At 35.3% G+C, this 26,301-nt stretch overlaps 1 protein-coding gene across 1 annotated transcript in view; it reads left to right on the top strand.

The window, feature by feature from the left end:
* The window catches only part of LOC129500331 (zinc finger protein 569-like), a 151,966-nt gene extending 132,540 nt beyond the window's left edge, over nucleotides 1-19,426 (top strand). The window contains 4 exon segments of the mRNA XM_055310637.1: nucleotides 9,524-9,650; nucleotides 9,963-10,058; nucleotides 17,423-18,981; nucleotides 18,983-19,426. Coding sequence (XP_055166612.1) covers nucleotides 9,524-9,650; nucleotides 9,963-10,058; nucleotides 17,423-18,981; nucleotides 18,983-19,147 — 1,947 coding nt within the window. The 3' untranslated portion in view covers nucleotides 19,148-19,426.
* Nucleotides 19,427-26,301: the final 6,875 nt, after the last annotated feature.

Genomic DNA, 26,301 nt, shown 5'->3' with positions numbered 1-26,301 from the left:
AGCTGTTTCCTCAGTAGGATGAGGTGGTGAGCTCAGGATCACCCTACTCTGCCATCTTTCCTCCTTCTTCCCATATTACCTTTGAAATTATTCATTTTCTTTTTGAATTCTCTCAGTCTTGAGCCTGGGTGCAGTTAGGATTTTCTTACCAAATCTGCCGTGTTGGTTTTTAAGTTTTATTTACTAGTTTATTGGTCCATCTTTCTGAGGAGAAATCTGAGGCTGAGGCAGTATTATGAAGAGAATTCATCTATTTTTTTAAAAAGATTTTACTTATTTGACACAGAGAGAGTGAAAGAGCACAAGCAGGGGAAATAGCAGAGGGAGAGGGAGAAGCTAGGCTCCCTGCTGAGTAGGGAGCCCAACATGGGGCTCAATCCCAGAACCCTGGGACCGTGACCTGAGCCAAAGGCAGATGCTCAACTGACTGAGCCACCCAGGCACCCCAAGAATTCATCTTATATGTTCCTGTCCTTCACTGTGATTAGTGAAACCATTATACAAGGACCAGCTTTCTCCATTATGTTTTCTCCTCAGCTCTACTTTTTTTTTCCCCCCTCAGCTCTACTTCTTAACTAAGTGCTTTGTCCAAGCTTAGTTTGGTCTTTATCCCAGTTAAGGGGAATTTTCAACAACTCCCAGAATTTCAGGGTCTTAAAAATATGACACTTTGCTTTCTTTTTTAACAAATTTTTTTCTTTAGCTTTATTGAGATACTTTACATAGAATACTGTGTTAGTTTAAAATGTACAGTGGTGGGGTACCTCGTTGTCTGAATCAGTAGAACATGCAACTCTTGTTCTCAGAGTTGTGAGTTTGACCTTCACATTGGACATAGAGCTTACTTAAAAAAATAATAAAAGGTTTTGATTTGAGATACTTGTATATTACAAAATCATTACCTCCACAGGATCAGCTAACATCTCCATCTTGTCACATAATTTCCATCTTTTTTTTTTATGTTCAGAACATTTAAGACCTACTCTCTTAGCAAATTCCAAGTATATAATACAGTATTCTTAACTGTAATCACCTTGTTCCGTAAGTTAAATCCCTAGAAATTATTCACCTTATAATTAGAAGTTTATACCCATTGACTGACATCTCCCCGTTTCCCCCACTTCCCAAACCCTGGTACCACCACTCTACTCTAAGAATTTGGCTTTCTAAGATTTCACACAAGTGAGATCATAGGGTATTTGTCTTTCTCTCTCTCACTTATTTCACTTAGCATAATATCCTCAGGGTCTACCCATATTGCAGATGGCAGGATTTCCTTTCCTCATGGCTGAATAATACTCTATTGTGTGTATGTGTGTGCTTCTGTGTGTGTACATACCATATCTTCTTTTTATTTATTCAATCATAGACATTTAGGTTGTTTCCATATCTTGGCTATTGTAAATAATGCTACAGTGAACGTGGGAGTGCAGATATTTTTTCAAGATGATTTCACTTCCTTTGGATATATACCCAGAACAGAATTGCTGGATCATACAGCAATTCTAGTTTTTTTTTTAATTTTTATTTATTTATGATAGTCACACAGAGAGAGAGAGAGAGAGGCAGAGACACAGGCAGAAGGAGAAGCAGGCTCCGTGCACGGGAGCCTGATGTGGGATTCGATCCCGGGTCTCCAGGATCGCGCCCTGGGCCAAAGGCAGGCGCCAAACCGCTGTGCCACCCAGGGATCCCCAGCAATTCTAGTTTTACTTTTTTAAGGAACCTCCATACTCTTTTCCATAGCAGCTATATCACTGACAGTGCACAAGGGTTCCCTTTTCTCCACGTCCTCATCAACTCTTATCTGTTGTCTTTTTGATGACAGCCATTGTAACAGATTTGATACCTCCTTCTAGTTGAGGAAATCATTATTTCCCTTATGACTAGTGATGTCATATATCTTTTTATATACCTTTTGGCCATTTGTAGGTTTTCTTTGGAAAAAGTCTGCTCAGGTCTCCAGTCAGTTTTTTTTTTTTCCAGTCAGTTTTTAATGAGACTGATGTTTTACTATTGAGTTGTATGAGTTGATAGTATATTTTGGATATTAACCCCATGTCAGATACATATTTTGCAAATAATTTCTCTATATTGATCACGTTTATACTTTATTGTTTGCTTTGTTGTGTAGAAGCCTTAGTTTGCTGTTGTCCCCCTTTATTTTTGCTTTTTGTTTTTTATGCTTTTGATATCATATCCAAAAAATCATTGCCAAAACTAATGTCAAGGAGCTTTTCCCCTGTGTTTTCTTTTAGGAGATTTACAATTTCAAGTATTATGTTTAAGTTAGTAACCCATTTTGAGTCAATTTTAGTGAATGTTGTACTAGGGATTCAATTTCATTCTTCTACATGCGATTATCCAGTTTTCCCAGCACCATTTATTGAACAGACTATCTTTTCCCCATGAGTATTTTTGATTCCCTTATTAAATATTAATTGACCAGGCAGCCCCGGTGGCTCAGCAGTTTAGTGCCACCTTCAGCCTTGGGCGTGATCCTGGAGACCCGGGATCGAGTCCCACATAGGGTTCCCTGCATGGAGCCTGCTTCTCCCTCTGCCTGTGTCTCTGCCTCTTTCTCTCTCTCTCTGTGTCTGTCATGAATAAATAAATAAAATCTTAATATATATTAAATGACCTTGTGTGTATGGGTTTATTTCTGTACTCTTGACATTGATTAGCCTTTACATCTATTTTTATGCCAGTACCATACTATTTTGATTATTGTAACTTGGTATTATAGTTTGAAACCAGAAAAGGTGATGCCTCCAACTTTGTTCTTTCTCAGGATTGCTTAAGGTATGTGGGATCTTGTGTGGTCCATACAGATTTTAATGTTTGGGTTTTTTTCCCTATTTCTATGGGGAAAAAAACCATTGGAATTTTGATAGGGATTTCATTGAATCAATAGATGGTTTTGGGAAGTATGGACATTTTAACAATATTAATTCTTCTGATCCATGAATACAGGGTATCTTTGCATTTGATTGTGTCTTCTCTCCCGCTTCTTTCATCAAAGTGTAATACTGTACAGCTCTTTCATGTCCTTGGTTAAATTTATTCCAAAGTATTTTATTGTTTGTGATGGTATTATGAATGGGATTTTCCCTATTTTCTATTTTTACAGATAATTTGTTGGTAGTGTATAGATTTAACTGATATCTATATTTTGATTTCATATCCTGCAACTTCACTGAATTCACTGATTAGTTTTAACAATTTTTGGTGGTGTCTTTAGGATATTTTTTTATATGTAAGATCATATCATCTGTAAACAAAGACTGTTTTTACTGCTTTCTTTTCTATTTGGGTACCTTCTATTTCTTTTTCTTGCCTAAGTCCTGCTAGGACTTCCAGGACTATGTTGGATAGGAGTGGTGAGAATGGACACCTTCATCTTGTTATTGACCTTTTACCATTAAATATGATGTTACCTGTAGGCTTGTCATTTATGTCATTTATTATGTTGAGATATTTTATTTCCATACTCACTTTCTTGAGAATTATTGTAAAATGCTGTTTTTCTCTATCTTCTTTTTCCTGTATCTGTTGAGATGATCATATGGTTTTATCATTTATTCTGATAATATATATATCCCATTTATTGATTTGCATATGTTGATCCATTCTTGCATCCTAGGAATAAGAGTCCAACTTGATGACAACGTATGATCCTTTTAGCTGTTGAATTTTGTTTGTTAATATATTGGTTTGTTAGTACAGTGGTAATATATTTGGTTTGCTATTATATTGGCCTGTAGTTTTCTCTTCTAATGTCCTTATATGCTTTGGTAACAGGGTATGGCTGGTCTCAAAAAATGAGGTTGGGACTGTTCTTCAATTTTTATTTATTTTATTTTTTTAAAGATTTATTTATTCATTCAGAGAGAGCAAGAGAGAGAGGCAGAGACACAGGCAGAGGGAGAAGCAGACTCCATGCAGGAAGCCCGTCGCGGGACTCGATCCCGGGTCTCCAGGATCACACCCTGGGCTGCAGGCGGCACCAAACCGCTGCACCACTGGGGCTGCCCTGTTCTTCAATTTTTAGAAGAATTTCAGAAAAAAATTTTGCCAGTTCTTAAATGTTTGTTGGAATTCAGCAGGAAAACCATCTAATCCTGGGCTCTTCTCTTTTGGGAGATTTTTGATTACTGATTTAATCTCTTTTCTTGTTATGAGTCCATTCAGATGTTGTTTCTTCATGATTCAATCTTGGTAAATGGTGTTTTAAGGAATTTATCCATTTCTTCTAGTTATCCAATCTGTTGGTGTTTTATTAATTGTTCATAGTAGTCTCTGATTATCCTTTGTATTTCTGTGGTAGGAATTGTAATGTCTCCTCTTTCAGTTCTGATTTTATTTGACTCTTCTAATTTTTTTTTATGTTTGTCAGAAAAATACTAGCCCTTAGTTTTTCTATTTCTTTTCTATTGTTTTCCTGGTTTATGTTTAATTTGTTTCTGCCCTAGTCTTTATTTCTTTACTTCTGCTAACTTTTTACTTGGTTTGTTCTTTTCCGTAGTTCCTTCAAGAGAACAGTTATGTTTATTTGTGATCTTTTTTTCTTAATGTGGGTATTTATTCCTATTTACTTTCTTTTAGTACTAATTTACTGTATCCCATAGGTTTTGATATGTTGTGTTTCCATTTTCATTTCAGATATATTTTAATTTTCCTTCTGATTTCTTTCTTAACTCAATGATTGTTGGAGTGTGATGTTTAATTTCTACATATTTGTGATTTTTCCAGCTCTCCTCCTGCTATTGTTTCCTAGTTTCATTCTGTTTTGGTCAGAAAAGATGCCTCATATGATTTCACTCTTCTTTGATTTACTAAGACTTATTTTCTAACCTATCAAAAGATCTGTCCTTGGGATCCCTGGGTGGCGCAGCGGTTTGGCGCCTGCCTTTGGCCCAGGGCACGATTCTGGAGACCCCGGATCGAATCCCACGTCGGGCTCCCGGTGCATGGAGCCTGCTTCTCCCTCTGCCTATGTCTCTGCCTCTCTCTCTCTCTCTCTCTCTCTCTCTCTGTGACTATCATAAAATAAATAAAAAGAAAAAATTAAAAGATCTGTCCTAGAGAATGTTAAGTGTACACTTGAAAAGAATATGTATTCTGGTGCTTTTGGATGGAATATTCTGTATATGTCTTTTAGGTCCATTTGGTTTAAAGTATAGTTGAAATTCAGTGTTTTCCTTATTTGATTTTTTTTAAGATTTTATTTATTCATGACAGAGATAGAGATAGAGCGAGAGCGAGCAAGAGAGAGGGGGGGGGTAGAGGGAGAAGCAGGCTCCATGCAGGGAACCTGACATGGGACTTGATCCCAGGTCTCCAGGATCACACCCCAGGCCTAAGACAGCGCTAAATTGCTGGGCCACGAGGGCTGCCGTTATTTGATTTTTTTGTCTGGATGATATATCCATGATTAAAAGTGAAGCCCCGTACAATTCTTACATTATTTTCTAGTTCCCTCTTCAGATGTTAATATTTGCTTAATGTTTTGGTGCGCCAACATTGTGTATATATGTATTTATGATTGCTAGATCCTCTTGCTGACTTGACTTTTTAATCATTTTATGACCTTCTGTGCTCTTATTACAGTTTTTGGCTTAAAGTCTGTTTTGTCTGATACAAGTATAGCTACCTCTGCTCTCTAGGTTTCCACATGTGTGGTATATCTTTTATCATACCTTTTCTTTGAAGCCATGTATGTCCTTAAAACTTAAGTAGGTCTCTTATACACAGCATGTAGTTGGGTCTTATTTTTTTTAAGGATTTTATTCATTTATTCATGAGAGAGAGAGACAGGCAGGCAGGCAGGCAGGCAGAGGGAGAAGCAGGCTTCATGCAAGGAGCCCGATGTGGGATTTGATCCCGGGACTCCAGGATCACACCATGGGCCAAAGACAGGCGCCAAACCGCCAAACCACCCAGGGATCCTCGGGTCTTATTTTTTATCCATCCAAACACTGTGACATCTGAAAAGTTCATACACATTTGCATTAATTATTATATAGGTAAGGACTTATGTAATTGCATTCATAGTTTTCTGGCTGTTCTGTGGTTCCACTGTTGTTTTCTTCATCTCTTGCCACTTTTGTGAATGATTTTATGTAATGGTATGCTCTGGTTCCCTTCTTTTTATCTTTATCTGCTGTAGGTTTTGCTTTATGGTTACCATGAAGCTTACATAAAACACTTTATTGATATTCTGTTTTTTGCTGGTGACAACTTTGTTGGTTTTTTTTTTTTTTTGACAACTTAACTTTGATCAGAGACAAAAATACTCTACTTTTTACTCCCCTTTTTAATTTTTTTGATGTCACAGTTTTGTATTCATATACAAGCTATTATAGCTATAGTTATTTTTGACGTTCTTGTCCTTTATACTAGAGTTAAATGTTTAACACACTACTATGTTACAGTATTAAAGTTTTCTGAATTCATCTATATATTTACTTCTACCAGTGTATTATATACCTTTGTCTTCATATTACTAATTAGTGTCTCATTTCAACTTGAAGAACTTCTTTTAGCATTTCTTGGGAAGTAGTTCTTGTGGTGATGAACTCCCTCAACTCTTGTTTAATGGAGAAAAGTCTTTCTTTTTCCTTCATTTCTGAAGGACAACTTTGGTGGATAGTGTATTCTTGGTTTGTGGCTTTTTCCTCCAGTTCTTTGAGTACATCATCCTCTTCTCTCCTGGCCTGTAAGATTTCTGATGAAAAATCTGTTAGTCTCATGGGGGTTCTCTGTAATTTACAAGCTTCTTTTTCTTGATATTTTTAAGATTCTATTTGTTTTTGATTTCTGACAGTTTTTTTTTTAATATGTCTTGGAGAGGATTTTTTAGAATTGAGTTTGTTTGGTGACCTTTGAGCTTCATGAACTTGGATATCAAAAATCTCTTCAGACTTGGAAGTTTTTAGACATTATTTCTTTAAATAGGCTTTCTGCCCTTTTTCTTACTCTTCACATTCTGAGATTCTCATAAGGTGGATATTGATTCATTTGGTAATGCACCATAATTCATATAGACTTTATTTACTCTTTCTGTCCTCTGAGTAGATAATTTACAATGCCTGTCTTCTAACTCACATTCTTTCTTCTATCTAATCCATTGTGCTGTTGATGCTTTTCAATGCATTTTCATTTATTGTATTCTTCTCCAGAATTTCTTTTTTATGATTTCTCTGTGAAATTTAACATTTCGTTCATGTATGTTTCCGGATATCATCAAATTATGTTTCTGTGTTTTTTTACAGCTCTTGAATATCCTTAAAACAGCTATTTTAAGTTCTTTATTGGGAAAATTACATTTCCATGTCTTTGAGATCAGGTACTGGTAGATTATTATGATCTTTTGTAAGATCATGTTTCCATGATTTTTTTCATGTTCCTTGAAGTTTTGCATTGCTATCTTCATATTTAAAGTAGCAGTCACCTCCTCCAGTCATTAACTACTTCAGGACAGAAGTAACTTTCATCTGTACTGCTAGGGATTCTGAGGCTTTCTCAGAACTTCTATTAATTACCTGCCCCACTATTCCTGCCCTCTCTTGTGACAGAATTCTTAAGCTTGTATGCCTTCTCTTGGTCCTGCAGCACATCAGGCTGCTTGCTGACAGCCTCTTTTTGTTTTTCCAAAGGCAGCACTGAAGCTTATGTTATGGCCTCTCCCTGGCCTGCATTCAGACTGGCTCTCTGCTGCAGGGTGGGATGGTGTGGGGGTGAGGCCTGCAGAACTCTGAGGCTGCCCATGAGGTAGGGGGATCTGTAGGCAAAGTACATGGAGCAGCTCGTGAGCAAGTTCTTAGTGGGGTTTGCAATACAGTAAAATCTGTATCCCTTTAATGCCTTATAAGACTCCTATCTGCTATTCTCTCAAAGTCTTTCTCCCCTCCAGTCATGCAGCTCAGAACTGCAGAGAGAAATGAGCCACTTTGACACTGTCCCACATAGCTAGGAAACTGAGTGCTCACTCATACACTCTCACTTTCCTCCATAGATAAATTCATTGGCCAAGAACATTCCCCATGGTCCTAAGTTGTGCTGCCTTGGGGAATAGGTGATGTAAGTAGTCAAACTGTTCCTCTTACCCTCTGTGATAAGTCTAAACTCATATTTTTTGCTCCCAGCAGTGTTCTGGAACTTCTTTTCTATAGACTGGATTTCCATAAAAGTTCTCTTGTCCATGGGTGATTGTCTAAGACAGTTTTTTTCTAAGGGTCCTGGACCACAACTAAGAGGAGTAGAGTTGGTTCATGGATCACTACAGAGTCTACACCTGGGGTTGAGGTCTTATATGCCTTTTACCTAAGGCATGAGTAGGCTAGTCTCCCTCTGAGTCTCTTGATGTATGATGCTTTTGTCCGATAGTTCCCACAAAGGCACTTTTGCCCATAGATGGAAACCAAATTGTTGAGGCAGGGAAACAAATGAAGGATGTCTTATTAAGGCATATGAACTTTGGTTTCTTAAACCAGTTTATTTCAATGGCCTTAATCTTTATCAGAAAGGATTCCAAAAGAGGATCTCCTATCAAGCCCACAGCCTACTCTGAACCCTTTGTGTTAGTAGATGTTCATATTCATAGACCTAGAAGTAAATTATTAGAAACATGGATTGTGATTTCTTTTTATCTCACCCAGTCTCTCATAGAAATTCCTCAAAAGGCAGAAAATTTGGACAGCTCTCTTTGTTCTTTTTCTGTTGAAGATTTTTTCTTATGTCTATACTCTTTTGAACATTTTAGTTTAACTAGGAATATTGCATTATATTTCTACATACAAATCATATTGCTGTCATGATACTTATCACCAGCATCTTATTTCTGGAACTTATTCTAGAGCTTTCTTGATACTCTCTTCTCATGGTTCTAGTTATAATTCTAATTCAGACCACTTTAAAAACTTTGTTAATGAATCTTTTTTATCTGTTATTTCTATAGTGCTGTTTGTTATTCTCTTTCTTCAATATATGCGAACTTTGTTAGCAGTCATATCCCATTTTCATGGCTGCAGACATAGGGCTTATGAACAATACATCCTCATTTTTCTAGATTTCTCCTGATCTAATGAACAATACATCTAACTGCCACTGATTCAAATTGTGTATATCATTCTCTCCCTGCTTCTGCTTCCATCCAAATCCATTTTTCATTTACTCCTGCTTCAGTGAGTCACAGGCATCTAGTGAGTTCCCAAACCAGTTGAGTAAAGTTTTATATCCCCCCCCCCATTTTCCACACTCAGTATAAATTGGTGCCCAAGATCTCTTTAATCCATGGTAGGTATTAAAGATATGTGCTTGCTAATTCTGTGAATGAACATAAGCTGACAGAATGTTGCTAATGTTTTGGGTTTGTTTTGTTTTGTTTTTAGAAAATAACAAAACCGGGTAAATTTTTAAATAACTTCTTACCTTTGGATACTATGAGAACATGATTCAGTATGTTTTGTCCACATCATTTAAAATGGATGACTTCAGATTGAGTAGGAGTATGTTGTTACAGGGAACAGTGACATTCAAAGATGTGGCTATTGACTTCACCCAGGAAGAGTGGCAGCAGTTGGATCCTGCTCAAAGGAATCTGTACCGGAATGTGATGCTAGAAAACTATAACAACTTAATCACAGTGGGTAAGGGTAGTTTCTTGTATAACTCAAATTCTGGAAGTAAAGTACCTTTTTTCCCCAAAATTTCTGAAATGTGCAGAACCTTTTAATGTTAGAATGAGTTTGACCTGTCAGTGCCTCTGCTAACATGAATGTGCATGCTGTAGCTTTCAAAACAAAAGGTCATTTTTGCTTATGTTTCAGGGGCAGCATCCCCAGAAACCAAGTCCTTGTCCTCAGAAAGCCTGGTTTCCCTGAGCCAACATCAATTCTTGAATGATTTTTTTTTGTTCCTGATAATTTATGCCCAAATCTTATGTTACTTTCCTTTGACAGGCTGTCCATTCACCAAACCTGATGTGATTTTCAAGTTGGAGCAAGAAGAAGAACCTTGGGTGGTGGAGGAAGAAGTGTTAAGGAGACACTGTCCAGGTTAGTTAGGGAGGGAACAGACAGGTGAGGAGGGGCCAGGACTCTTTAATGGTTAATCCCTGACTCGTTGACCCCTGTGAAATGTTCTTCAAAGATATTTTCCTAAAGACTGGAGACTTTTAAGTGATAATTTGTGTGAATTCTTTATTAACCTAAGATGTCTTTTCTAGATAACATTCTTCTTTCCACAGAACTTAAAGGACTAGTTGGCCTTTTTACCTGTGTGCTAGATACCAACATTTCCTAATTCATTTCCAGCTTTACTTTGACAATCATTCTATTACTAGTATCTTCAGCCTCTCTTCCCACCTTGTTACATAGGATCCCTTCCTTTTACATTCAGATATTCACATAATTCGCATTGTTCAAATAAACTGTTGACATTTATAGTTCTTTCTACTTTCTCTTTTTCCTTCCATTATAAATGCCTTAGCATTTTATTTTGTACTCATAGTCATATTTCCCACTGTATTTTTAGCTTTACTCTCATACTTCAGTAATGACTACAGCTGTTTTACTCAATAAGTTTTAAAGTCAGTGATATTTCTCTGGTAGCTTCCATTTTCTGCTACATTTGTCATGTATTTGTGCACACAGTTGTCTGCACAGGTATTTATACATACATTTATACCTATATACATATATATACATTTATATACATATAGATAACATATATATACATGTATACATTCACATATATTTCTAACTTGGTAGATATTGCCAAGATTTTTTTGCCCTCCAAAGCAACTATAACATTTTTACTTCTATCAGCTATTTCTGCCAGCATAGTCTTCGCAGTTTTAAAAACTTTGCCAATTTGATAGGTGAAAAGCAATTCATTTTGTTTTGAGTTTGTATTTCCTTTATTATGAGTGAAGTCAAGGATATTTTCACATGTTTAAATTCTGTCTATATTTCTCTGTAAATGGTTTACATCTTTAGCCCTTTTTTCTATTGAATTTTTAATGTGAATGTATTGATGTGATTAGTCTTTTATCTGTTGTATGTTTTTCCAGTATTTTTTCATAGTTGGTTATTCCTCTTTGAAGTACTTTTTGCCACCTTAAGTTTTTTTAATGCTTATGTAGTTAAAATAATCTTTTCTTACAAGAGATCATATTATTTTTTCCTTTATGTAGTATATAGTTGAATTATGTCTATGTATTTCTTAGTACTATTACTCATCCTCACAATTTCATCATAAATTTAAATGATTGTTCCACTTTTTTCAGGTTTTGAAGTCATTGTTACTCTAGTTTCATAAATAGAATTTGGAACCATTTCTTCTTCTTTTTTTAAAAAAAATAAATTTATTTTTTATTGGTGTTCAATTTACCAACATACAGAATAACACCCAGTGCTCATCCTGTCAAGTGCCCCCCTCAGTGCCTGTCACCCATTCCCCCCCACCCCCCACCCTCCTCCCCTTCCACCACCCCTAGTTCGTTTCCCAGAGTTAGGAGTCTTTATGTTCTGTCTCCCTTTCTGATATTTCCCACACATTTCTTCTCCCTTCCCTTATATTCCCTTTCACTATTGTTTATATTCCCCAAATGAATGAGAACATACACTTTGTCCTTCTCCGATTGACTTACTTCACTCAGCATAATACACTCCAATTCCATCCACGATGAAGCAAATGGTGGGTATTTGTCGTTTCTAATGGCTGAGGAATATTCCATTGTATACATAAACCACATCTTCTTTATCCATTCATCCTTCGATGGACACCAAGGCTCCTTCCACAGTTTGGCTATTGTGGACATTGCTGCTATAAACATTGGGGTGCAGGTGTCCTGGCGAACCATTTCTTCTTCTGAAATACTTACAATATAGCATTGGCATATAACTCCCTTAAAATTCTGGTTTATCTTACCTGTTCACCTATTTGGACTTTGTGGATTATCGAAGGAAAGTGCTTTGATATCTTTTATCATTACAACTATTCTGTGCAGATATTTTGTCTCTTTTGGCATTTGTTTTTGGTAATAGGTTATAATGTTCTAAAAAACTACCCTCTTAATTCTGTTTTTCAAATTAATTTTCACAGAGTTGTACAATGTAATTTCCATAAATATTTGTTTGCTCTTGTATCTGTAAAGGTTTACCATACACTGATGTTCCAGGGTAGTCTTTTATGTTTAAAAACTTGTTTCATCTGTATTTTCTAATCTGTAGGTCATTACTTTTGTCTCTTACTTTTGTCATTAATTCTGCAGATTTCTCAGCCAACATCATCAGATATTGGCTTCCTTCATTTTCTTTACACTCTCCTTCTGAGACTCCTAAAGGTAGAGGCTAAATCTTTTTTCCACTATATTGTGTTTTCATTTCCTTTACTATTTTCTATCTTTCTATGTTGACTTCTCAAGTATATCATCAAGTTTACTCATTCTCTCTTCAGCTGTGTTTATTGATCTTTTATCTCATATGCTTAAAAAAATTCAATACTATTTGGTATTTCTAGAAAAAAATTTTTTTTTCTTTTTGGTTTTTTGGCCTTTTACCCCCTATGTCTTTCTGACTCTATTGATTTCTGTGGCTGCTTCAAGTCTGTGTTTTTATTCTTTGCTTCTTTAAAAATACTCTATGTAGCACTTCTTTTCTTTTTTAATATTTTATTTATTTATTCATGAGAGACACACAGAGAGAGAGGCAGAGACATAGGCAGAGGGAGAAGTAGGCTCCATGCAGGGAGCCCAATGTAGGACTCGATCCCTGGACTCCAGGATCATGCCTTGAACCAAAGGCAGATGCTCAACTGCTGAGCCACCCAGGTGTCCCACTCTTCTGTTTTTTGTATCTGACAATTCTAATATTTTAAGTCCTTAGGTTTAAATATCTTGTTTTTGATTATTTATTGTACTTGATTCTTCACATGCTTGATGACTGCTGATTGTGAGTTTAGCATTTTTTTTTTGAGTTTAGCATTTTTAAACCTTATTGCAATAATCTTATTGTCTTAAATCGGGGTTGCATTCTTAAGATAATTTGCGTGTGCTTCTGGTAGGTGCCAACAAGCGTTACCAAGTGAAGACCAGTTGAGCATTTTTAGAATGTCTTGGGTTTTTGTAGGAACCTCAGTTGAGCTTCTTTCTCTTATTCCTGTCCCAGGGCTTATGCTTCAGTTAATAGAGCTTTCATTTGCATAGGTAGTCAAGTCAGATCCATCTTCCAGCTTGCTTTCTAAATCCCACCCACAGGCATGATTTCAGCTAACACTTTATTTTTGTTTTATTCATTTTTTATTGTGTGGTGTTCAGGTATGGTTGGTGGAGAGTACTATGTTCTTGGAAATACATGCCTTCTATAAGTCCAGTGATGCATCAAAAATTTGTATAACCCATTATCTTATTTTTCAGTTACCTAATTACCTAATTACTCTACCATAATTTCAATACTAAAATTACTATCTAGTCTCTTTTCAACCCCACTTGCATGATATTCTTCATTTTGCCTGGTTTTATTTTTCTCTTCCATTTCTTTCCTTGGTTCTGCCATTTTTTTTCACCATCCCATACAAATTACATTTATATTTTGAGCTCTTGATTTAAAGATTTATTTTCATTAAGCTTTTTCATTCATGGAAATAGTCAACATTTTCATTTACTTTATGTGATAATTCAATTTTATTTACTTTGTGCCATAATTGTTCTAGCTCTAATACTTTTTATAGATCTGGTTCCAGCACCTTCTCCTTTTTAGGAGTAGGCTAGTTCTTCCTTGACATGCTTTTTAAGAAAAGTTAATGTTGGGGAAATAAAATGAGTACTCTGATCTAGAACAGGGGTCATTAGTAAACTATGGCTTATAGGCCTGCCACTTATTTTTGAAAATAAAGTTTTATTAAAACATAGCCACACCCAGTAATTTATGTCTTGTGTTTGATTGCTTTCACATTTGCCTCAAAGATTGTGTGACCCACTAATTACTATCTGACACTTTAAGAAAAAGTTTACCAATTCTTGATGGACATGAATGCATCTGTGCTTTATTTTGAAGCCCTTTATTCTACAAGGTTGTATGTGTAGAAGTATGTTTAGGCTTTTTTTTTTTCCATCTAAAAGATTTCTCATAACTCTTAATATTACAGTCTCACCCCAACAGACTTCTTCCTAAAAAAGTAAATGTTTCAATGCTTCCGTGTTAAGTCCTGCTGGGATATGTGGGGATAACAAGTCTTCTGTAACCAGTCTGCATTCCCAAATTTCGTTGTTGTAACCATAGGATAATTAACTCTGCCCTTCAGGGTGTAATATCCATTTGACTCTCAGCTTCTTGCTCTTCTTGGACTACCCAAGATCAGCATGAATACCTGTCCTTTAGAATCCTTCTTCCCCTGTTCTAGCCTTCACTGTATTTGTCAACACTAACTCATTTATTATAATTGGGGTTACAGCCACCCCTAGGATCATTCAAGAATTAGTGAAAATTCATTCCCATTGTTTGTAGAGACAAAAAGAGATCAGAGCCTTTTCCATTCCACCATTTTAAAACATGGAGTCTTGTGTCACATCTGACAATTTAATCTTGCCCTGGAAATTCTTTTTCACTTCTGTTTTGATGGTACTTTGGCAAGCTAATCTTAGCTTCTTCAACATCATTTGCTTAATGGATCTTCTCTTTTTACTCTAAGTGACCCAGGAAGTTAGTACACTGCCACCATTTCTATGTTTGTAATCTGCAACCAAGTCTCTGTACCTGCTTTACAGTTGCATAGGAATTTTCCCTTTCTTTATTATCTGTCTGGCAGAGAGGGAGAAAAATCTCCATTTCCAGTTTTGGAGCTAAGCAGCAACAGGGAACTGAATGTTATCCTTTAGTATGTAGGCTTGCACTTACTCTATGCTTGAGCCAGGTGTCCCTTATTTTGTATACTCTACCTCATGTCTCGACATGACTCAACAGCATTTCTGCTTCTATTTCTTAAGAGAGTGATCTTCCATCTCCTCTAAAGTAGTCTTTGTTAGTTTATGTATTTTTTCTTTATCTCAGATTGGTGTGATTTTGGGTGGGATGAAATAAATTCATGTATTTATTATACCATATTTACGCTAAATTTCTCCCTTTTTGTTTTCTCTCCTGATCACAGTACTTACTCCCTATCCAGATATGCTAAGTAGGCTCTTCCAATTTTGTGTTCCAGTTTTGATCCAATTTTTACCTGCCCATTGTTTGTTCTCATTTTATTACTGCAGTATTCAGAACAATTTTATTTACTTTTTAAAATACACAATACACGCTGATGGTATAAAACCTCTAAAGTAAAAAAGGATACATACTGAAAAGTAGCTCTTCTTTCACACATTTCCTATTGAAGGTGGCAACCCCTAGCATTGTTTTCCTTTGAGCTATTACCTGTGTTTTCAAACATTTTTATTAAAATTACTTTAATAGATTAGCTTGTGTCATTTTTGCTGTCAAACATTCTTTTCCAGCAATGTGATATGCCTTCTTTTTTAGTTGCCTAGGGCTACTGTAACAAAATACCACAAACTGGGTGGCTTAGAATAACAGGAATTTATTCTCACAGTTCTGGAGACTATAAATACTAAAGCAAGGTGTTGGCAGGCCATACTCCCTCTGAAACCTGTAGAAGGACCCTTCTATCCCTCTTTCAGTTTCTAATAGCCCTAGACATTCCTTGGCTTGTAATCCGATCTTGTCTTTATTTTCATATGGTGGTCTCCTGTGTGTTTCTGTCTGTTCATGTTGCATACTTTTTATAAGAAGACCAGTTAGATTAGGAGTTACCCTACTCCGTATGACCTCATTTTAACTAATTGCATCTGCAGTGACCCATTTTCCAAGTAACTTCACATTCTGAATACTGGTAATTAGGATTTCAACATGTCTTTTTTGCAGTACAGGCAACTCAACCCATAGCACCTTCCCATTTGGTCAAATCTGTGTGCATTTTAGTTTTCTGAAAATCTTGGGACATATTAAATTCCCATATTTTTCATATTTTTGTTGTGACAGTATAGTCTTCTGTTCTTTTCTAAATAGTTGTTTGCATATATAAATGTTATTAAAACTATTAACTTCCAACGTATAGTGAATTTAATGTTTTTATAATTTTCACTTTTGATTTTCCAGGTAAATTGTTTTATTGTTGACAAAAATGTTAACCTTATCTTTCCTTTCCAAGTGTTTATACCTCTGATTTCTTTCTCTTACTTAATGCACTATCCAGAACTATAATAATAATAGTGATAGTACTTACTATGTCAGTGCTTTGGGATTTTTCTTTTCTTTTTCTTTGGCCATGGAAGGGGGAGGAATTTTTCTTATTAAATATTAAATTAATGCTTAAGTTGTACTGTACTTTTTTTCTCAAGTTAAATATTGTATTCCCTTTTTATGAAGGTTTATTTATGGAAAATGTTTGGTTTTATAATTTTTAAAAATAGCTTTGAAAATAATTACTTGATTTTTTATTTTGACCTTTTAATGTATTTGCTTATAGAAGTAGATTTTTCTAATAGTAAAATATACTTGGAAAAAATCTACTTAAGTATGATATGTCTTGTATTTAAAGTGCTCTAGATCACTTTTCTTTCCTTCTGGATTATTTTGATATTTTAGGTAGAATTTTTACATTGATATTCATAAGTAAAATTGGTATATAGTTTGCTTTTTTGGTTGTCATCTTTCTTGAGATTTTGGTTTTAATATTATCTTCGTTTCACACAATAAATTAAAAATTCTTTTTTTCTTTTTTTTTAATTCTTTTTTTTTCTTATATAACATTTTGCAGATCCTGAAAGCAAATGTCCCCTAAATGTTCAAATTCCCATGTGAATCTCTCTTAACCTTTTTGATTTGAGAATTGCTTTTTCATATTTTTCTGTTATTTTGTAGAAGTTGGTTCATAAGGGTTTTCTACCTCTTACAGGTTCAATTTTGGTAATTTTCAATTTCCAGAAAATTGTTTATGTCAAGCAGTTTATAAAAGCTTATTTTAAGAGTCCTACAAAATAGCTTTATGATTTTTTTAACTTCCTATTTTTGTTTCTCCATCATTTCTTCTTACTTTATTTGTACATTCTGTATTCTCCCTTTTATTTACCCCACAGTTTATCTTTTTCTTTCAGATCCCATTTTTAAACACAAAGCTACTTGTATTCCTATCTTCCTCTACTAATATTTTTTCCTGGACTCTCCTTAAGCTTAGAAAATAGGAGATAAAAAAAGAAAGAAAGAAAAGAAAATAGGAAATCTATGCACATGAAATTTACTTTATAATGGGAAACTAGGCTGTAAGCCAAGAATCAATCCCATGATGGCATACTTTCTGAAATTTTCTTCATTTTACAATTTGGAAAATTGTTCAAGTGATATTTATTTGCAATCTGTTTTAGGAGATATGTGGGGAATTGATGAGCATCAGAAAATCCAGGACAGACTTTTGACACATTTTGAAGATAAATTCACAAAAACACTGACTGAAGAAAAAGTCAATGAATGTCGTAAGAAATTTGCAAATGCATTTCCTCTTAACCCGGACTTTTTTCCTTCCAGTCACAATTTCTATGAATATGACTTATTTGGAAAGTGTTTAGAATATAATAATTTTAACTGTCATAATAATGATAGAATTCTTTTAAGAAAGGAACATTCTGAATATAATGAAGCTATGAAATCATTTTGCATTAGCCCATCCCATCTTGTAGTAACCCCCTTCAAGTGTAATCACTGTGGGAAAGGATTCAGTCAAACCTTGGACCTCATCAGACACCTGAGAATTCATACTGGAGAGAAACCTTACGAATGTAAAAAATGTAGAAAAGCTTTCAGCCACAAGGAAAAACTCATTAAACATCATAAAATTCATAGTAGGGAGCAGTCTTATGAATGTAATGAATGTGGGAAAGCTTTCATTAAAATGTCAAATCTCATTAGACATCAAAGAATTCATACTGGGGAGAAACCCTATGCATGTAAGGAATGTGGGAAATCCTTCAGCCAGAAATCAAATCTCATTGATCATGAAAAAATTCATACTGGAGAGAAACCTTATGAATGTAATGAGTGTGGGAAAGCATTCAGCCAGAAGCAAAGCCTCACTGCACATCAGAAAGTTCATACCGGGGAGAAACCTTATGCATGTAATGAATGTGGTAAAGCCTTCCCTCGAATTGCATCCCTTGCTCTTCATATGAGAAGTCATACAGGAGAAAAACCTTATAAATGTGATAAATGTGGAAAAGCCTTCTCTCAGTTTTCCATGCTTATTATACATGTAAGAATTCATACGGGTGAGAAGCCCTATGAATGTAATGAATGCGGAAAATCCTTCTCTCAAAGTTCAGCTCTTACTGTACATATGAGAAGTCATACTGGTGAAAAACCTTATGAATGTAAGGAATGTAGAAAAGCCTTCAGCCACAAGAAAAACTTCATTACACACCAGAAGATTCATACTAGAGAGAAACCTTATGAATGTAATGAATGTGGGAAAGCTTTCATTCAGATGTCAAATCTTGTTAGACACCAGAGAATTCACACTGGAGAAAAACCCTACATATGTAAGGAATGTGGCAAAGCCTTTAGCCAGAAATCAAATCTCATTGCCCATGAAAAAATTCATTCTGGAGAAAAGCCCTATGAATGTAATGAATGTGGTAAAGCCTTCAGCCAAAAGCAAAACTTTATTACACATCAGAAAGTTCACACTGGAGAGAAACCTTATGATTGTAATGAATGTGGTAAAGCCTTTTCTCAAATTGCATCCCTTACTCTTCATCTGAGAAGTCACACAGGAGAAAAGCCTTATGAATGTGATAAATGTGGGAAAGCCTTCTCTCAGTGCTCATTGCTCAATTTACATATGAGAAGTCATACTGGTGAGAAGCCCTATGTATGTAATGAATGTGGAAAAGCTTTCTCTCAAAGAACTTCTCTTATTGTGCACATGAGAGGTCATACAGGTGAGAAACCCTATGAATGTAATAAATGTGGAAAAGCCTTCTCCCAAAGCTCATCCCTTACTATACATATACGAGGTCATACAGGTGAGAAACCCTTTGATTGTAGTAAATGTGGGAAAGCCTTCTCTCAAATCTCATCTCTTACACTTCATATGAGAAAACATACAGGTGAGAAGCCTTATCATTGTAATGAGTGTGGTAAGGCTTTCAGCCAAAAGTCACACCTTGTTAGACACCAGAGGATTCATACTCAATAGAAATAGAAACACTATGTATATCGTGAAGATGGAGACACCTTCAGAAAGAATTAGCACCTCCTTTTACATTTCTAGAACAGAAAACTATGATGTGGAAAGCCTTTTAAAGAAGTCACACAATTGTGTAACAATTCTTACAAGTATGATAAATTGCAAAACGAATAAATTGTAAAACCTTCATAGACCTCTATTATTTATTTAGCATTCTTATTAAATATGAAATGATTCCTGCTACCAGCATATCAACAATATATTTGAGCTCCTAGCCTGGCCAATGTATTAAGCAAGAAAAAGAAGATTGGGGGAAAAGAGAGAAACTATAAAAATGTTCTCTTATACAAGAATTAGTTAATTTGAAAATGTGTTGATATAAAATGTCTAAGGATAAACACATTAATTGTAAGACTCACATTTATAAAGTTACAAAACATTTTGAAGGGCACAAAAGAACACCTGAAATTTTGAGGAAAATGAGTCTGAAAACACATTTTTAAACATATAAATTCATAAACCTCTAAGGAACTTCCATTCAAAGTTTTCACTAAATTCTAAGAATGTCACAAACTGATATAAAATTTTATATGGGAATATAAAGGACCACAAATAGCTGAAACAAGTAGAAGACAAAAGAGTAGAAACAGTATAGCAGATAGTATCACATAATTTATTTAAAGCTGTGTCTAAAAAAAAATAATAAAATAAAGCTGTGTCTAAACAATGTATTCTTGATAAATCAGGGGAAACAAGGATGAAGAAAGGAGATATGGGAATTTTGTGAATTATGTTGCTCTTGAAGTCATTGGACAAAGAATGGCCCATTCAGTAAATGGAAGAGTCATATGAACAAAAAATGATGTCTCTATTTTATTCCATATACAACAATAAAATCTAGAAAGACTGAAGATCAGAATACAAAAAGCAAATGTCTGAAACTATGATGAAAATAAACTAGATTTATTACTTTAGAGTAACAGGATAACTCTAAGAACACAAATATGTTATAGTCATTTCTATTTTGGTGTATTGCCTTCGGAGGCATGCACATATGGGCACACAGATACACATCTCTATGTTCATCACTGCATTGTGGTTTGTATGACACTAAATTGGACATAACAAATTTTCATTAGTAGGATAGATTATTACCATGTTATTGCTATGATAGAATACAGTATTTAGAAAGAAGATACAAATTTGACGTATAGTTACACAGATCACAATATATAATACTGAGAGGAAAAAAGCAAAATGTACAATGAAAAAATGTAACATTTGTATAAGTTTAATAAAAATAATGCAAAGAACACTACTGTGTATTGCTTATAGATCCATATATGACATTGGTTGCCTTTCAGGAAGTGGGAGAGGGTTAGATGGAATTGTTATATTTATCTGTAACATTTTTTTAATAAAAGAATGAAAGCAAAAATAATGGTGCCAACAAATCTGGTTAAGATTATGTTGCTATCTTTTGTATTCTTTCTTGCCTTATTTTCCTGTTTCTCTAACATAATAATCAAATGGGTGAAGGACATGACCTATAGAAACAACTTAAAAGTTGTGTATTATCAAATACATTTATAGAAAATTATCTTTGCTAATACACAAACTGAATTAAGATGAATTATTATCTGAAGTTAATTCAGATAATAAAAATCATCAGTATATACATAGCATTTACTTGATACCAATTAAAAAATTTATCTTTATTTCAAACACAAATTTTCCTCTAACTGGAAGCAGTGAAGAAACTAAAGAAATAGTCAGTTCTTGAGATAATTGGCTATTTGTTAAAAAAAAAAAAAAATCCACCAACATTTGGCTTGGTTTCAGAGGAGAGACCATTCATACCTACTATAAAACGTGATTAATGTCAAGCCAAGGATAGATGCCTGCATCAGAGCAGAAGGAATTTTAGCATATCTCAACAAAGCTTTATATGGTTTCCAAATCCTTAAGTGAGGATGCAGATGCTGACGATTTTAGACGTGTGAGGTATGTGCCCAGTGGATGTGAAATCTCACTTCCTTGTACCACATCTAAAATGTTTTATATTTAAACCCTTCAAATACTTACAGAACTCAAATTTCCTTTTCTTTTGAAAAGCTCATTCATATATTTTGTCTTTTTGTTTTCTACTGGGACTTTCAAAAGATGTTTTTATTGGCGTACCTCTGAGGTGCAGTTGGTTGAGCATCTGACTCTTGGTTTCACTTCAGCTCAGATCGTGATCCCTTGGTCCTGGGATCGAGCTCTGCAGTGTGCTCTGTAGTCAGTGGGGAGTCTGCTTGAGATTCTCCCTTTGCCCCTCCACCCCTACCCCACTCTCAAATAGTTTTTAAAAGTTTTTATTTAGAAATAATTGCAGATTTATAGGAGGTTGCAAGAATAATACCCTGTAGTGCTGAGTAGTTTGTGTACCCTACATCCTGTTTCCCCTAAAATTAACATCTTACATAATTATAGTACAATATCAAAACTGACACTGGCAGAATCTGTACATGTTATCAGATTTCACTGGTTGTACATGGGCTTGTGTGTTGTCCATGTAGTTATTACATACAGTTTTATCTTGTGTAGATTTCTCTACCACCACAATCAAATACAGAACTTCCACCATCACAAGGATCCCTTGCTCTGTCCCTTTGTTGTCACACCTGTAACCCCTTCCTCTCCCTGCTTCCCACTCCTAATCTTTGGCAACAGTAATCTCTCCTATAATCTTGTCATATCAAGAGTATTTTATAGGAGCTCCTGAGTGGCTCAGTCAGTTAAGAATCTGACTCTTGATTTTCTCAGGTCATGAGCCCAGGGGTTGTAAAATTGAGCCTTGTGTTGGGCTCCACACTGGGCATGGAGCCTGCTTGGGCATCTCTCCTTCTCTCTCTGCCCCTCCTGCCCTGCACACACATGCTCCCCCTTTTAAAAATATAAGTGGAATCGGGCACCTGGATGGCTCAATCAGTTAAGCATCTGACTCTTGATCTCAGCTCAGGTCACGATCTCAGAGTCTTGAGATTAGGCCCCACATCAGACTCTATGCTGAGTGCAGAGTCTGCTTAAGATTCTTTCCCCCCTGTCCCTCCCCTTCTGCTTCTCCCCCCACTCACGTTCTGCCTCAAATCTTAAAAAATAAATGGAATCATACACTATATAACCTTTTGAGATTGGTGTCTTTCATTCAACATGATTCCCTTGAGATAAATCCCAGCTGTTCCAGAGACAATAATTTTTGTTTTTTAAATTTCTCAGTTTTCCCTTTATGGATATACCATAGTTTCTCTAACCATTGAGCCTTTGAAAGACATTTGAGTTTAAAAATTTTGGTTAATACACAAATCTGCTGTGAACATTCATCTGCCATTTTATTGGTGGTTTTGTTCCCGTCACTTTTCATGCCTTACTGTGGGTTACTTTAGTATTTTTTAGAATTCTACTTTAGAGTTCTTGATTATAGATTTTTTAGTAGTTGCTCTAGGTATTACATCATACATACATAATTTCCATACTCCATGTGTGTAAACATTTAACCAGTTCAAAATCTTAACTGAGATTCTTTAATTGCCTGCTTTATTATATAATTGTATCAAATATTTCCTCTGAACAAGTTAACAACTATATGAGACAGTATTACCATTTTTGCTTTAACTGTCTAGCATAATTTAGGAAGCTCCACAAGAGAAAGATAGTCTATTAAGTGTACTCATGTCTTTACTTTTTCTGTTCTTTCCTTATTCCACATGTTCCATGTTTCCTTCATTTCTTTTCTGCTGAAATAACTTCTTGTAGCCACTCTTTAGTGGAGGTCTCCTGGCAACAAATTATCGTAGTCTTCCATCATATGAATATGTTTTCATTTCACCTTCATTACCAAAGAATATTTTTTTGCTGGTGAAAAATTCTGGTTGACCATTGTTTCAGCACTGGATAAAAGTGCCATTTCATTTTGGCCTCTACGTTTTCTGCAAAGAACTCTCATTTGAAGCATTCTTCTATAGGTAATGAGTTGTTCCTCTCTAGCTGCTTTCAAGAATTGTTTATATCTTTAGTTTTCTTGTCTGATTATCAAGTATTTTGGCATGAATTCCTTTGGGTTTCCACTGTTTAGGGTTTTGCTCTGCTTCATGAGTCTGTAGGCTTCTATTTATTGCCACACTTGGGGAATTTTCTGTCATTATTTCTTTGAATGCTTTTTCAGCCTCACACTTTTCATTCTTCCCTTGTAAGATTTAGCATACTTTCCCTCTCTGTTGTTCATATTGAACAGTTTATCTTGTTCTGTCTTGAATTTCATTGACCCTGTCCTCTCTATTCTCCATTCAGCTCTTGAGTACATCCACTGAGTCTTTTGTTTTAGTTACAGTATTTTTCATTTCAGAATATCTCATGTTCTTTATATTTTTCTTAGTTTTTTTCTTCATTTGGTTCAAGTATGTACATAATTTTTTCACTAGAGCACTTTTATTTTTATTTTTTATGATTGATGCTTTAAATTCCTTGCCAAATAACTCCAATCACTTGGGTGTTGATGTCTCTTGATTATCTACTCATTAAGTTTGAGCTTTTCCTGTTTTTGATATGATGAGTGATTTTCATTCCTATCATGGACATTTTGTGTATCGTGTGCTGAGACTCTAGATCAAATCAAAACCACAATGAGCTAACACTTCACTCTTGTTAAAATTGCTATCATCAAAAAGACAAAAGATAAATGCTAGTAAGGATGTGGAGAAAGGGGAGCACTTGTGCATCGTTGGAGGTACTGTAAATTGGTGCAAGCCACTCTGGAAAGTAGTATGAAGATTCCTAAAACAAACAAAAAACAAAATATCATATAATCCAGCAATTCTATTTCTGGGAATATATCCAAAGGAAACAAAAACACTATGTTTAAGAGGTATCTGCCCTTTCATGTTCATGGCAAGATAATTTACAATAGCTAAGATAAAGGGAGCAAGCTGTCTATCAATGGATGAATGGATAATTTGTGTCATGTGCACACATACACACAATTCAGCCATAAAAAAAGGAAATCCCACCATTTATGACAACATGGATGTACCTTGAGGGCATTATGCTAAGTGAAGTCAAATGAGAAGACAAGTACCATATGATCTTACTTATATGTGGAATCTAAAAAATAAAAACAACTGACTCAGAAAAAGATCAGTTTTATGGTTACCAGAGACAAGTGGAGGTGGAATTGAATAAAGATGGCCAAAAGGTACAAATTTACAATTATAAGTGCTAGGGATGTAATGTGCATCCGATGACCATGGTTAACTCGCTATATGGTGTATTTTAAAGAGTAGATCCTAAAAGTTCTCATCACAAGTTTTTTTGTGTGTATCTATACAGTTTTGGATTTCACAATATATTTAAGTCAGATTGTTATGTTTTACACCCTAAAGACGCAGTGAAGGGATCCCTGGGTGGCGCAGCGGTTTGGCGCCTGCCTTTGGCCCAGGGCGCGATCCTGGAGACCCGGGATCGAATCCCACGTCGGGCTCCCGGTGCATGGAGCCTGCTTCTCCCTCTGCCTGTGTCTCTGCCTCTCTCTCTCTCTCTGTGTGACTATCATAAATAAATAAAAATTAAAAACATTTAAAAAAAAAATAAAGACGCAGTGAAATGTGTTTATTATATTTCAATAAATATGGGAGAGGTAAGAATTCTAGTTTTCTAGTTAATTTCTGGGTAAATGTAAATATTTTCAGTAGATTTTTTTAAAGATTTTTATTTATTTATTCGTGAGAGAGAGAGAGAGGCAGAGACACAGGCAGAAGGAGAAGCAGGCTCCATGCTGGGAGCTCGATATGGGACTTGATCCCAGGACTCCAGGATCACACCCTGGGCCGAAGGCAGGCGCTAAACCACTGAACCACCCAGGGATCCCCTCAGTAGATTTTTTTTTTTTTGAAGCAGTAGATATTTTTAAATCAACTTCACTTCCCTATTCTTTCTTTACCAAAATCAAATAAAAAGCCAACCAGAATAAAAAATATATGATTTGCAAACATTTTCTCCCCATTCTGTGAGTTGTCTTTTCACTTTTTTGATAAGCTCCTTTCATAGAGAATAGATTATGATTTTTATAAGCTCCATTTTGTCTTTATTTTTCTCTTGCTTTAGTGTGAAATCTAAAAATCCAAGGATTTGTCCTTGAACAAATCCAACGTCAGAAAGATTTACCCCTGTGTTTTCTAAGTTTTACACGTTCACTTTTTTCCTTCTTAATAAATTGAAGAAAACATGACATACAATATTAGTTGTAGATATACAACATAGTGATTCAATATTTATATACATACCAAAGTAGTCACAATAATGCAGTTACTGACACTATACAAAATGCTTACAGTGGGATCCCTGGGTGGCGCAGCGGTTTGGCGCCTGCCTTTGGTCCAGGGCACGATCCTGGAGACCCGGGATCGAATCCCATGTCGGGCTCCCGGTGCATGGAGCCTGCTTCTCCATCTGCCTATGTCTCTGCCTCTCTCTCTCTCTCTCTCTCTCTCTCTCTGACTATCATAAATAAATAAAAATTTAAAACAACAAGAAAGAAAAACAACAAAATGCTTACAGTATATTGACTATATTCCCTATGCTATACATTACATCCTGTATCTTACAACTGAAAGATTGTACCTCTTAAGACCCTTCACTATTTTGTCCAAACCACCTGCTCCCCCTCAACCATCCATTTGTTCTCTGTATCTGAGTGTCTATTTCTGTTTTCTCATCTGTTTAGATGTCACATATAAGTGAAATTATACAGTATTTGTCTTTTTGTCTGACTTCACTTAGTATAATATCCTCTAGGTTCATCCATGTTGTTGCAATTGGCAACATTTTGTTCTTTTTTTATGGCTGAGTAATATTCTATTGTATACATGTCCTGTCGTCTTTGTCCATTCATCTATCCAGATATTTCGTTTGCTTCCATATCATGGATAAATAATTCTGTGATGAGCCTAGGGTTGCATATGTCTTTGAATTGTATTTTCATTTTCTTCAGATAAATACTTAGAAGTAGAATTACTGGATTCTATG

This window comes from Nyctereutes procyonoides, unplaced genomic scaffold (assembly GCF_905146905.1).
Source record: "Nyctereutes procyonoides isolate TBG_1078 unplaced genomic scaffold, NYPRO_anot_genome, whole genome shotgun sequence".
Taxonomy (NCBI): Eukaryota; Metazoa; Chordata; class Mammalia; order Carnivora; family Canidae; genus Nyctereutes; species Nyctereutes procyonoides.
This window is presented reverse-complemented; position numbering and strand designations above follow the sequence as displayed.